This window comes from Kryptolebias marmoratus, linkage group LG19 (assembly GCF_001649575.2).
Source record: "Kryptolebias marmoratus isolate JLee-2015 linkage group LG19, ASM164957v2, whole genome shotgun sequence".
NCBI classification, from domain to species: Eukaryota; Metazoa; Chordata; class Actinopteri; order Cyprinodontiformes; family Rivulidae; genus Kryptolebias; species Kryptolebias marmoratus.
Genome location: NC_051448.1, coordinates 2,176,519 through 2,190,064, shown reverse-complemented (window position 1 = coordinate 2,190,064; position 13,546 = coordinate 2,176,519). Strand labels below are relative to the sequence as shown.

The 13,546-nt window shown below is 41.4% G+C and overlaps 1 protein-coding gene across 3 annotated transcripts in view; it reads left to right on the top strand.

The window, feature by feature from the left end:
- The first annotated feature begins 6,066 nt into the window (after positions 1-6,066).
- Positions 6,067-13,546, top strand: part of galnt14 (UDP-N-acetyl-alpha-D-galactosamine:polypeptide N-acetylgalactosaminyltransferase 14 (GalNAc-T14)) — a 144,493-nt gene continuing 137,013 nt past the window's right edge. For all 3 annotated transcript variants that reach the window (XM_017434922.3, XM_037981566.1, XM_025010265.2), the window contains exon 1: positions 6,067-6,627. In XM_017434922.3, coding sequence (XP_017290411.2) covers positions 6,082-6,627 — 546 coding nt within the window. In that variant the 5' untranslated portion in view covers positions 6,067-6,081. The remainder of the gene's footprint in view (positions 6,628-13,546) is intronic.

The window sequence follows — 13,546 nt, the reverse complement described above, 5'->3', positions numbered from 1 at the left end:
GGGGAGGGTGGAGGGAAAGGGGAGGGGCAACAATAAGGTGGAGGGGAGGGGTTCTGGTTGTAACGTCCTACATCTGACCCAATGACGCCGCCCCGTCTGTTCGGACTGCTCCGGGCCCAGCGGGGGGGGGCGCAGCGGCTGCTCAGCAGAGCCACCTTCAGTACCGCATGTTCACACTCACAGCCTTAACCCCGCCCCCACCTTCAGAGGAAGGACGCAGAGACGGATCCAGGCAGACACACATCACGCACAGCTCTGCTGTTTCCCGCCGTGGTTTCCTCCTCTTTAATGATCCGTGTGAGGGGTCCAGCTCTGACCCACGGCCGCGCCTCAGGTCGTCATCACCTCTTCTTCCTTCTTTTCTTTTCTCTTCCACTGACGTTCAGCTCTATGCACAGCATCAGAACCATGGCTCCCAGCAGGATCGGACCTGTGAGGCAGTCTGTGGATGCTGTCGTGGTTTAACCCTTTTTGTTCTCCGTGTGGCTGTGATGGTGATTCGCTGTTTCCTTTTTTTGTTTCTGCTTAACCACAGTGTGGTGGAGGACAATACAGCCAATCCCTGCCTCTGCTCACACAGACTGATGACTAAATAAATACAAATATTAAAAAATAAAACAACACTAACGGACGAGTCACTCCGATAAATCCTCTGTAGCAGATCTTCTTCCACTTTCCTTCCTCTTCTTTCACTTTCTGAGTGGTACTGTTCTTTCCAGGAAAAGGGGGACAACTTAATTTTTGTATTCACTGGAAGTTCTTTACCAAAATACGACAAACCATTTAAAAATAAATCCCTAAGTTTCATTCAGTCAGTTTTTATTTATTTTTTCCTTTTCAAAGTTTGGGGTGTAATATAATTTCCTTTTTTCCGACACTGATTGGCACTTGAAGGCAACATTTCTGCTTTAGAGTTTTGATTAAATCGGGGGTCTGCAACGTGCGGCTCAGGGGCCACAGCTTGGACTAAAAAAATAATCTAATAATCAGATTAATAACCACAATAAGAAAAGCTAAGAGTAGCAGTTCTGTGAGGAATAAACTCATTAAATTAACTTCCATCCAAACAGTCGACTCTTTCTCTGAAATTCACCAGAAAATCAAACATTTAACACATTTCCCCCCCCCCCCGGCTGACGGGTTGGGATTAGAAGGAAAAGCTCATCGTTCATAAAAAAGTAATAAAAGTTTAAATAAATTATGGTCATAGACATTATTAGAGACAATTCTCTGAGTCACAAATAAATATCCAACAGTTTGTAATCAGTTTTATGTTATATCAAAGAATCTATCAAGATGCAAATGTTTTATTATTTCAGATTGATGATTTATTAATCTTTCACAAACAAACCAGGAACTTTGAGGTTAAACCCAAAATGTTTTCTCCTCAGAAGAGGAGTTTGGTCTTTTGTCCTGATAAATGTCAGCAGTTCATTTCAACAAACTATTTTTACATGTAGTATTTATATCAAAGTTAACGAGTTGCATTTTTCTTTATAAGCAGGAAATGAGCAGGAATAACTCCTTGGATCAGGAAGGTTGCAGACCCCTGGACTAAATCAGATAAATCAGATAAAAGGTTCAGATCTGTGACGTCAAAGAGACAAAAAGCTTCTTTCAGAGTACAGGTGCTGATATTTATATGTTAGTACTTGTCGGTACGGGTACAAATACTAATAAATGCCATAATGCTGCATATAATTACTTTGAGAAAGGGTTTGAAGACTCAGAGGAGCTAACTTTAACTCCTCATGGCTCCCAGCAGCACCTCCACTTCAGATCCTTATTTTCCCAGAATCCTTTGAGCCCGGAGCCGTTTCCTGCTGGTGTCGGCTCATGTTGGGCTGGTTTAGGTGTTTTAATTAGTTGAATGCTGATAACACTGCTCAGCTGCCTTAAACTGGTATTAGAAGACGTGTTAGTACGAGTACACAGTATTGGAAACAAATAACAGAAAAGTTTTATTGGTTTTAAATCTTCCTGAATCAGTAAAGAAACAAAGATTAGTTGGATTTTGTGTATTTCTCAGACCTCGGGGTGTTTGTTGACTTTGACCTCACAGATTCAGACCCTCTCTTCCTTCAGGAGTCTAATTAAACAACATGAATACTTAAATTCAGAGGTTTCCCTTCCTTTACGTTGAATTTAGTCCCGGTCATGCTCTCGGACCCGACTTGGACCCGGCTCGGGAGCAGTCGGACTGCTCGGACTTCGTGCTGTGCAAACTGTTTGGTTGCTACATTAAAGATTTAAAACATTTTCTTCCTCATTTAGATTTAAAATTTTGGGCATTCAGCACCTGTACACTAAGATAAAAACAGGTTCAGGATCTCCACGAACTGCTCTCTGACGTGACGAGGCTGGAGACTCAGACATCCTCTTTATTTCATTTGATTTGATTTGCAAAGTTAACTGTATAAAACTTGATTGGGGTTGGAAGCCCCTGAAACACCACTTTACTATGCTAATCCTCATGCACACGTTCTCGTTTCCTCTCTCCTCTCCGGTGAGACGGCAGCAGCCGGATTATCGGCTGCTTCTGTTTTCGAGTGCTAATGAAAAACTGTACCTTCTTAAAGAAAAGTTTATTTAACCTTATATCAGTTTGAGTTACTTACACCCTAGCATAGAGTGGCATATTTAGTTAAATGTATAAAGCAAGAACATAATTCTGTCCTTTATTTTTTTTTCCCTTTAATTTTATCGTGTTCCATTTTTCTGCTGAGGACATTAAACTGGATTAGATGATGTTGGATGTGTGTTTATGTGTATTTATTTTTAAAACAACAGTTTTTCTTTTGTCAGCAGAGACAAACAGTAGAACTGCTTTAGTTTCATCTTCCCAGACATTTAAGTTTAGTTTTAATACATTAAATATTATATGGGTTTAAACTTAATACTCCGGCTGCAGTAGCTCAGCGGTCAGAGCTGCGGTCCCATCGTCCTGAGGCTGCAGGTTCGAGCCCAGGTTGCAGGAAGGTGTAAATCCAGGTTTGTTGGCTGTGGCGCCCCCTGCAGAATGGAGCAGCTCGTATAAATTGAGATTACAATAAACATCCTGTTTCCACTGATCGTCCTGCAAATGTTTCTATAACTTGATTCTGATTGGACATGATTTGGAGAAGCACACCTGACTGTATAAGGTCCCATAGTTGACATGCAGAACTGGAAGTCCAAAGAATTATCTGTAGGCCTCAGAGATGGAGTCGTATCGAGGCACAGAAAGTGTTTTTGCAGAGTTTAAACTTCAGCACAGAGACAAGTGGATGAAGTCTGGAGCCACCATGTCTCCTCCTGGAGAGGACGCCTGTCCAAACTGAGCGAACTGTAGACAGAACCAGAGGGTCACTCTGACAGCTGCAGGCCTGACCCGTGGAGAGAGAACCTCTCCACGGGTCAGGCCTGCATGCTCCCACCGAGAGGAACCGGAAACACGGCCATCAGAATCTCTGCCTTTGGTCCGTACACGAGAGAGATGTAGGGGTGTGGAGTGCTGCAGCACCCACTGATTAATGCCAGTGGACATGTAGGTCCAAATATAATAAAGAATTAATTATTAAAGGGAATATAAACAGATTTTATTAGTTTAAATTCTAATAAATGAGTTCAGTAAATCTGCTGTTTAAACCAGAACTGATGAATTTCTGTGTAAAACTTTAATCTCAGAAGGAAGTAAGCAGGTTATTATAGGTCATGATTACACCTGCAGAGATCTTTATTCTAAACAAACAGCATATTTTTATAGTTTATATCCAGATACGACAGCACGTCCTTCAGTTTCTGTTTAACTCGTATATCTATGGATTCCTGAGACACTTTTTCTTACAGTCTAACTACTTCTGAATACTTTGTGCTCCTTTAACTTTTCATCTGACATGAAGTTCATTCAGGAGATGAACTGTGATCTGTTTTTAAAACTTTTATATTTTTCAAATTATTTTACTTTATGAAAAAATCCCCTTAGAAATACACTGAGATCTTCAAAAACTTTCTCCTTAAAATCTGATTTCTTTCTCTGTTTTTGTCTTCTTATACTACTTCTAGCTTTTAGCTAGTATTTAGCTTCTTCAGCTTGTTTTGCTCCTGCTGTTAGATTTCAGCTGCTGTTCTGCTTCTTTTAGCTTTAAAAACTCAGTTTAATCACTTATTCAGCTCAGAATTCACTCCTTTTTTGGCAGAAAATGTTATTTGTCTGGTTATTATTATGATAATCTTCATTTGTGTGTTTCGGGTCAAACAAATTCCCACACATCAGCTGAAAACACCTCATGACGCAGCTTTATAAGGGACAACAACCTGTGGACTAAATAAGATTAAATAAGTTGACGGCTGTGAGAATGAAGCCCACAGCTGAGTGAAAACTGATAAACCAGCCCTGAGTTTATCAGTTCAGACAGATCAGTGTAAAATTGCTTCTTCTTGTTATAACCTGCAGGCTTGTTCAGCAGGAAACGGTTTAACTAAACGGTTTAATTGGATTAAACATCTGGTTGGTTTGAATCTAATGATTAACTTTGTCACAGTAATATAATCTGAACAGCTTTAAATGCAGAAACATTTAAAACTTTTCACACATTCAGGTCATTCTGCATTCATCAACCCTGTGATTAACATGTTGCACAGTTTAAAGTTTATGATTTTAGGTTTGGATTAAACATTTATCTGATCCTGTAGTTACTCTGAACAAACACTAGATGGCGCACAAACACAGTAAAATGTCTTCTTCTCCAGTTCCTGTCTGATATAATTGAAATCATTTTTTATTTTTGTTCCACATGTTTTATTCATGGTTTATATCCTCAGTGGGATGTCTGATAATTTATTGAAATAAAAAGTGGGATCACTGACTTTTTATCAACCTCTGTTAAAGCGGCTGCTATAAAAATAAAATCTGTCTCTCCTCTAATCTCACTTCTTTCAGGTCTTTTCATTCACCTCTTCTTGCTTCTCCTTGTTCTGTTTTCTTTCTTTAACATCATGATTGTTGCAATAAGAAAATAAGTTCTTCCATGTTTGTGCCTCAGAGAGAAACTGGAGGATTTTAGTGATTAAAGTTCAAGCTGACTGGTGTTTTGTTGACCCTGTAAGGCAGCAGAGATGTTTAATGGAAATAGAAGACCAATAACATTAACAGCTCCGGCTAATTTAGACTAGTTTACACCTAAATGGTAACTTAATGGCCTGAAGGAAATCTGATAACAGTTTTGAGTTAATGATCTGCTTTGGTTTGGTTTTCCTGGAGTCGAACACAAATCAGACGAGCTGCTAAAACCACACCAGTCACCTGAAACACGGAGAAGTCTTAGAAGATAAATCCTCAGACTGAATTATTAAAGTTTAATCTTTGCTGTTTTTGTCTTTTAACCACACCTGAGCTGAACCTGTGAGGAGATCGATATAATATTTAACTTTAAGAGTTAACAAAGCCAGTAAAGTGTACACATTTCACACAAGGACTTTCTAATTCACCTCTAACTTCAGTAGTTTAGTACCAAAGGATTCTGGGTAATTTACCTGTCATTAATCACCTGCTGCCAATGTTTCTGTCTGTTTGTTTGTCTGCAGTGTTAGTAAAATATCTCATAAACCAGTGGACAGACTTTAATAAAACCTTCTCTGGCTCCAGCTCTGCAGTTTTACAGAGACTGAGCCGCAGGTTGGTGTGCTGGTAGTAGCTGAGAGTCGTCCCCTGGTTGCACAGATCTGTTTTTAAAACACTGGAGTCGACTGTGGCTGCCTGTTAGCAAAATATCTCATGAATCAGTTGAATCATCAGATGTAAAACTTCAAGATGGCGACCAGAGCTCAACATCCGCCCACACAGAACCGACTGATCCCCATTAGGCTACAGTCTGCTGTGGTAGTAGCTGAGAGTCACCCCTGCGGAAATGACGTCACTTTCTGTGACTAACGGTAACTTTTCTCTCTGATTAATGGAGTTTAGGAGGTTAATTAGCGCCTCATTCAGAATGTTAAAATGCTGCAGCCTTCTTTAATTTAAAGTCAGAAACATGAAAGTTGTGTTAAAGTTGTGTTCATGTGTTTCACTGAAGGTGAGAATCCTGCAGGATCTGAGCCCTGATGGTGCAGTCTGCTGCGCCTGCAGCTGCGCCTGCGTTCATCGGCAGGTGGAGCTCCACGATCCCCCCTCAGACCTCAGACCTCCAGGAGCGTCCGGGAGCGCCACACCGACCCCCCGCCCTCAGACCTGCGCACACACCGAGCCCGCCCCGCACGTGCGTGTGCTCGGCTGGCAGGCGTGTCCTGGAAGGAGCGCGCGGCTCGGAACGGAGCGGAGCTGCCGCGCGTCGGTTCCGGTCGGACTCGGACTCGGACTCGGGCTCGGGCTGTGGTCCGTGTGCGCCCGCGGCAGGTTCCGGAGCTTCTACCTGTTTGTTTCGGTCCCGGTTCGGAGATGCGGTTCTGACAGCAGCCGGGCTGCGGGCGCCGCCGGCTCCTCCGGACCGGAAAATGAAGCGTCTCTGTCGGAGGCTGGCGGTGGCCGTGGCGGTGCTGGTGTGGCTGGGAGCGCTGGTTTACCTGCTGGTGCTGAGCCGCAGGAAGTTCCCGGAGCTCGGGACCGGCGGCGGAGGGGCGGCGGCGGGCGGAGAGGCGGCGGGCAGCCAGGTGGAGTACACGCACCCCCGACACTTTATGCGTAAAACACGTAACCGTGTGGGAGACAAGTTCCTCACCTGGCTGCAGGTGTGAAGGACAGTCTCAGGTGACTTCAGGACGAGCTGCTAGTTTTACTGAAACTTTCTTCCCTAATCCACCAGAATTTAACTTTTTAACAAACAACTGAGGCACATTTCTGTAAAAACAGGTCTGTGGAAATAGATTTTAAAGCAGATCAGTGACACACAGGAAGTTTTTCTTCTAAAACAAATAAATAAAAATCTGCCTCTAATGAAAGCAGATTCAGTTCAGCAGGTTAGTTAAAGACTGTTTGATTTCAGGACATTTAAGCTTTAATTAACTAACAAACTGATACATTTTTATGTAGTTCTGTCTCGTAAACTGTAGTTTTTTGTTTCTTAAAAAAGTATTTAAATACCACAATGCAGCATGAACTTGTATATTTATACAGTATATAAAAATTAAACTTTAAAAACTGTCTTATTTTCATTTTAAGGGACAATTAAGTTGCTTTTTATAAGTTTTATTTCAGAGGAGAGACAATAAAAGTGAGTTTTTCAGTTGGAAAGGTTGCAGATTCCTGACCTCCATGTTTGTTTTAAATCAAGATATCCTGACTCATTTATAATGTTTCTCTAAAATCTCCACCCAGGTCCTCAGGGCCTCCATCCTGCAGGTTTTACCTGTTTCTCTGCTCCAACACACCTGATTCAGAGGTTAAATCACCTCTTCATGTTCTGCAGAAGCCTGTTAATCACCTGTTGATTCAGATCAGGTGTGTTGGAGCAGAGAGACAAGGAAAACCTGCAGGATGGAGGCCCTGAGGACCAGGACTGGAGACCTCTGATGTTGAGGAAACATTACAAAGAAAGCAGATTTAATTTAATAAAAACAGACACGGCGTCTCATACATTTTGTTGGACTTTTGAACTTGCAGGTAAAAAGTGTTATAAGGACTGAAACATTTGCACACTAACTGGTTCAGTTTCTTGGTGTTTTAAGGTTAATTCTTTTATCTGCTGCAGACATTCAGTCCAGTAAGGAGTCCAACATGTTTGGTCGTTAAAGTAATTAGTGTCAGAAGATTGAAGGATTAAATAAAACAACGCAGCTTTAAAAGTGACACGTTTCTTCACCATGTTTTTCCAGAAAGCTCCAGTTTTACTGACTTCAGTTTATATAAGTTTTCTCTTGTATTAGATTAAATTGTCCTTTTTAAAGTCTCATTCCAACACTTCAGGGCTCAGTATTATTGTTGAAGCACATTATCAGACTCCGGTGAGTCTTCTGAGGATAATTGGTGATAATTGGTGACTTCCTGAGCTCCGCAGGGTCACTGTTAGGTGAAACTTTCACTGTGGTTGCTTTTAGAAATATATTGATCGTTGTTAGGCTGAGCTGCGACTCACACAGACACACAGAGTGAACCGCTCTGTGAAGATTGTGCAATATTTTTAAACACATTCCTCGGAAATCTTTACTTTTAGACATTATTCAAGATAAACTTTATGACTTTATGACCAACATGTAGAAACTAGATATCAGTATAAAGTTGTTAAACTTGCTGCAGCTCAACCAAAAGTTAGCATCATGTTCTGTTGTTGCTGAATATTGAGGACATAAATTTTCAGATTAATAACAGTTTGGCATCATTTGCTCCGTAGACTGTTCTAAAACCTGTACGTACTGCACTAATGCACCCCCATACCATCAGAGAGGCAGGCTGACCTCAGAACAGTTCTCCTCTTTGGTCCAGAGGAGGCACATCTGTTCACATCTGGCTTCTTCTTTGCCTGATAGAGCTTTAAGCAGCATTTGTGGACGGCACGGTGAGCTGTGCACAGACGGTCTGAGTCTCTGCAGTGACGTCTTTGTTTTAAAAAAAAAATGTCACAGATTCTTAGTTTCATTGTTTGATGTTTACTGTGTTCTGTTGTGAATACAGTATTTGTTTATGGGATTTATAAATCCTTGTATTATTTGTTGTTTTACAGTTTACACAACTGTTTGAAATTGGGGTTGTTCTTTTAAAGGTCAGTCTGAGAAGACGAGTCTTTCTTGAATAAATGCTCAGATTGAAGAAAGGACAATGAGACTGTCCCCCTCTGGTTTCTGCCTTGATTTAGGGGCACAGAGCGGTGCTTTATCAGTCAACCTCAGGGTCCTGGAGGTGACGTATGGCTGTAAAAGTTCAGAAATGTGAAACGGTTCATCATGCAGAGCCTTAAAGGTCCAGACCAGGACCGTGTTCTGTTGTTCTGTATCAAACAGGAAGTCAGGACTGAGGTCAGTAAAGGTGGAACATGAGGCTGACTGAAGAACCAAGTAAACAGTTTAGCAGCTTGCTAAGATCTCATTTTATTGATGTTTTGCTGTGTGTTTTGCTCTTTTAGCAGCTGAGATTCAGCATCTTTGTTCAGCTGAAAAGTGTTGATGTAGAGACAAAAATGCATGAATGCTGCAGAAAAACAACTTTTCTCTTTTCTCTGCTTCTTTCCCCAAATTCTTATAAAATCTACATTTCATCGATTCATTTATGTTCAGCATTCAGCAGCATGTATTGACCTCTGACCTCTGACCTCCCTCAGCTTTTCTGTAACACGATCTAAGATCTGTCTTTTTGGTAGTTTTCCTGTATGAATGTCTGAACTATAAATGGAAGCTTTTCTGTGTCTGTTAGCAAAATTTCTCATGAATCGGTGGATGGATTTTATTGAAACTCAGGAAGTAACATTGAATAGCTGCCACAGCTAATCACCTTTAACAGACAGATATATGGCTACAACTGTTAGTTTGACAGACATTAATCTAAAAGTTGGTTTGGTCGTAGCTGAGAGTCTTTTGGTGCCAACAGATCATCGTTTAAAACTTTGGTGGAACTTATTTGGCAACACTTCATGGTAACAGACGCTCCTCTGTGTTTATAAAAACACTTAATTCTGGCTTTAAACTGATTTAAATTATTATCTGACACCGTTTTGGAGAAGAAACCTCAGAAATATAAATAAAACAGGTTTGGAGAACGATTAGAGAAAACACTGGAAGGAAGTTTTTCTTAAAAACAAGAACCGATCTGTTTATAAAAATAATGCGTCAAACATTTAAATAATTTAAGAAGCACTTTTGTCTAATTTAATGCTTGCCTGTGTTTGTGAGTAGGAGGTGTTTTCAGATGGTTTGGATTTCAGCACAGAAGCTTAATTTACTGTTTCTCTCTCTGGAAGTTGACCTGAATACAATCCTCAGCTGAACGTCTTCAGTCTGAAACTTTAAATGTAAATAAACCACTTCAGCTGACGGGAGAGAAACAGACTGAACCTCTTCAGACCAAATAAAACCCAGACTTGTGTGGACGTGTCCTCTGAGCTGATGAGAGAATCTGTCTTCATCCTGCAGGACAGTTTCCGTGTGTGAACGGATCATTTCAAGTCCCGACACATACGCTTTAACTCGTCTCAGCTAATACTCGGGCCAGATACAGACTTAATCCCACAGATTTTCCCACCCAGTGTAAAGCTGTCGGATTTGTCAGCAGGTAAAGGTGGCGTTGTGTGATCATTACCGCGCTGTTAGAGAAATAAGATGAAGACGCCGAGCTGTTTTCTGATTATTTAAACACAAGTTAAAACTGAAACGATCGTTTGGACCCGAGTCAAACGTTTCTGTGGAGCTATGAAAAGTGTTTGCTGAATCACATTTAATAAGTACACAGCGTCACACCTGATTTAAAAAGAAATGTTTGAAACATGAGTGTAAAATGTTGTGTAGCGTGTGATGATACAGCCCGCCAGCTGATCCACAAACTGTAAAATTGACATTGTCCTCAGGAGGAGGAGGTTTTTGTCAGGATGGTTTGCTCTTCAGTTCCTGCTGTTTATGTTTATGCTCCTCTCTGGTTTTAACACAACGCAGCTGATAAATGTGTGAGTCTTTACTACGAACTGATTGTGTCACAGATTTCTGCTTCTTGTCCGACTGAAGCCTGACTTCACATCAGGCTGGAGAGCTTCAAAGTCATGAATATAAAGACAGGATATCCTTTAGTAATAATTGGGCCCAGTTTGAAAAGAGCTGCAGTAATCTCAGTTCTTCATGGCTAAAGTAAATGTTACAGTTTTGTGTAATAGTAGTAATTGTAATAGCAGCTGTGATGTCATAATTGACTCATTGCTGCAGAGTTTTTGCAGACAGGAGCTCAACAACAGCAATGCTCTGTGGTCAAAGGTCTCTTTAGTTGCATTAAATTCAGCCTGGTTTAAGTCTGAGTCATGTCTGCTGGTAAAAATAACTCTGCAGCTAATGTACAAAGGCATCCATCAAAAAACAGAAGGAGGAACTGATCCTGGGTGTCTGAGTTGCACGACTCAGCAGTTCGAGGAAAACTTGGAATAACTTTTTTTATCTAAGGCAGCACTAGTCTCTCTTTCTGTCACTTCTAAAAATACTCGCCTAAATATGGAACCATTTCTAGGACTGTAAACACTGAAGACGACCCAAAACTGTGTAGTAACTACGCCGGGCCTGTGTGTGGCGCTGTAACACTGAGTAAACCAGGAACAGGAAACAAGCTGTGGAGCGTAATCATAAGGTTTACACGCTGGGTACAAACTAAATAACAAACCCAAATTATCTGCCCCGTCATCATGTAGGTTAACTGTGTGGAGAGTCAAGTATGTGACGTACGTTACTATGACATCATCGTTTTCAAAAAGTTGTGTTTTGCCGTTTCCATGTGGACCGGGCCTGAGCTGCCATTTTACGTTGTTTATGTTTAAATGAGCAGCAGAGAGAAATCTGAGGACAACGAGATGTTTTCTGCAGCTGGTAGTCGTTTTATTCACACCTGTAGCGACACGTCGATCGCCTGCAGGTTGATCTTATTTAACTATGTGGCTCCTGAGTTTAATGGTTGTGGGTTTAAAGCAAAAGGGGTGAATACATATGCACACGTCAGTTTTCAGTTTTATATTTATAAGTTATTTTTAACTCATTTACCTGCAGAATTATTACTTATAACCAAAGTAACAACTCAATAAAAGCCTAGTTTGTAAGGCAGCAAAACAGAAAGGATACTAAGGGGGTGAAAACTTTTGGGTTGTGCTGTTTGGTTGTAGAAAGAAGTTGGTGTGTGTCTGTGACGAATGAACGCTGTCTGTTTTACTTTACAGAGTTCAAATAAAACCACTGAGAAGCTTCTGTACACAACCTCAACTGTCAGGAGGGACAGGAAAAGAAAGAAACAACATATATCTTAGTTTTTTCCCACAGAAAATATGATGCAAAAAGTAAAATTTGTGCAGTTAGGGATTCAGGAATCAAAGACACTTTCTGTATTCACAGGAGCTGCTGCAGCTGTCCAATCCTCCACCCTGATTGTTTCTGGGTTGGAAAGACTTCCAGTCCTGAAGCTGCACTTTTTAACAAACTGTGAGCAGAAAAATCCAAACTGAGACATTATTGAGGAAGTTAAAATCACCTTAAACCTTCCTGGAAATGTTTCTACAAAAAGCCACAAAGCTTCTGCAGAATATTCACATTGGGGATTTTCTTTTGCTAATAGAAATCATAATTATAAAGTAATTAATTTACATTTTTTGATTGTAATCAGATGCTGTTTACATGGACTCTTACCCACATTATTGGTCTAATTGCACCGTAATCACATTATTATTGTGTGTAAATGCATCTCGTGTTATTGTTGAGCTGAACATGTGGACATTTGCAGAGGAGTGTGAATGTGTGGCAGGTCCAAAACAATCAGCAGCTTTATTCTCTGAAGGAGTCATTCAGCACATGCATGCCCTCATTTAGTAGCTTTGGGTATTTGTCATGTTTGTGTGTGTTGAGTAATAAAAATGCATCACATCCAAGGAATGCATGCTCTGTTTTTACCCAGCATGACGTCTTTCTGTGTAAGTCAGGAGGCTCCTGCAGTGTTTGCAGCCAGGAGAACATCCTCATCTGCATGTTCACACAAGGGGAAAAAAGGCCTTTCTGCACGAAGCCAGGACGGCGTGCACAGATGTTGAAGAGCCTTTTTAAGCAGCTTGCTTGGAGCGTGCACGTGTCCTGCAGCAGGTTAGCAGGGGGTCTTTATCAAGCTTCCACTTTTAGAAGAAACATGAATCTGTGGAGCCGTTCAGGTTACTTCGGAGAATCACCTGATCTGTGTTTACTAATCATGGTGTACAACAAGTTTACTTAGTTGTTTTTTCATGAAGTGTGATTCCTGTTAATTGGCAAAATATTTGCTTAATGCTCAGCAAATAGGCTGCACAAATCATCAGAGGTCTAAATGAAGAACAGTAATTGGAAGAGGAAACTGGGCCAGGTACACTGAATGGTTTTAGTAAAGTCCTCGGATCTCCTCCACCTGTCTGTCATGGCCCTGGTGGAGTGCTGTATCTCCACCCATCCATCTGTTTCTGTCACTGATCTACAGTCTGGTTGCAGAGGCAGCAGGTCCAGGAGGGAAACCGGACCTCCCCTCTCCTCAGGCCAGAGATCAGACACAACCAACCTCTGCCCCGGTGCCTCCACCCTGTAGGACGTACCTGGAAACCTCCAAGAGGCATTTTAATCAGATGCTTGAACAACCTGAACTGATTCATTTCAAAGTGAAGGAGCCAACAGCTCTAATCTAAACTTCCCCGGATGATGGAGCTCCTCGCCTTAACTCTGAGGCTGAGCCCGGCCGCCTAGAGATTTCAGGATCTGGTTCTTTAATCGTGATCCATACCTCGTGACCATATGTGAGAGTTTAGAATGCAGATGGACCAGAAAATCAAAAGCTTTGCTTCTCAGTTCAACTTTCTCCACCATGACAGACCGGAGCAACGCCCTCATTACTGCAGATGATCCATGAGTCCATCTCCCACTCCACTTGTGATACTTGACCCCTCTGCTT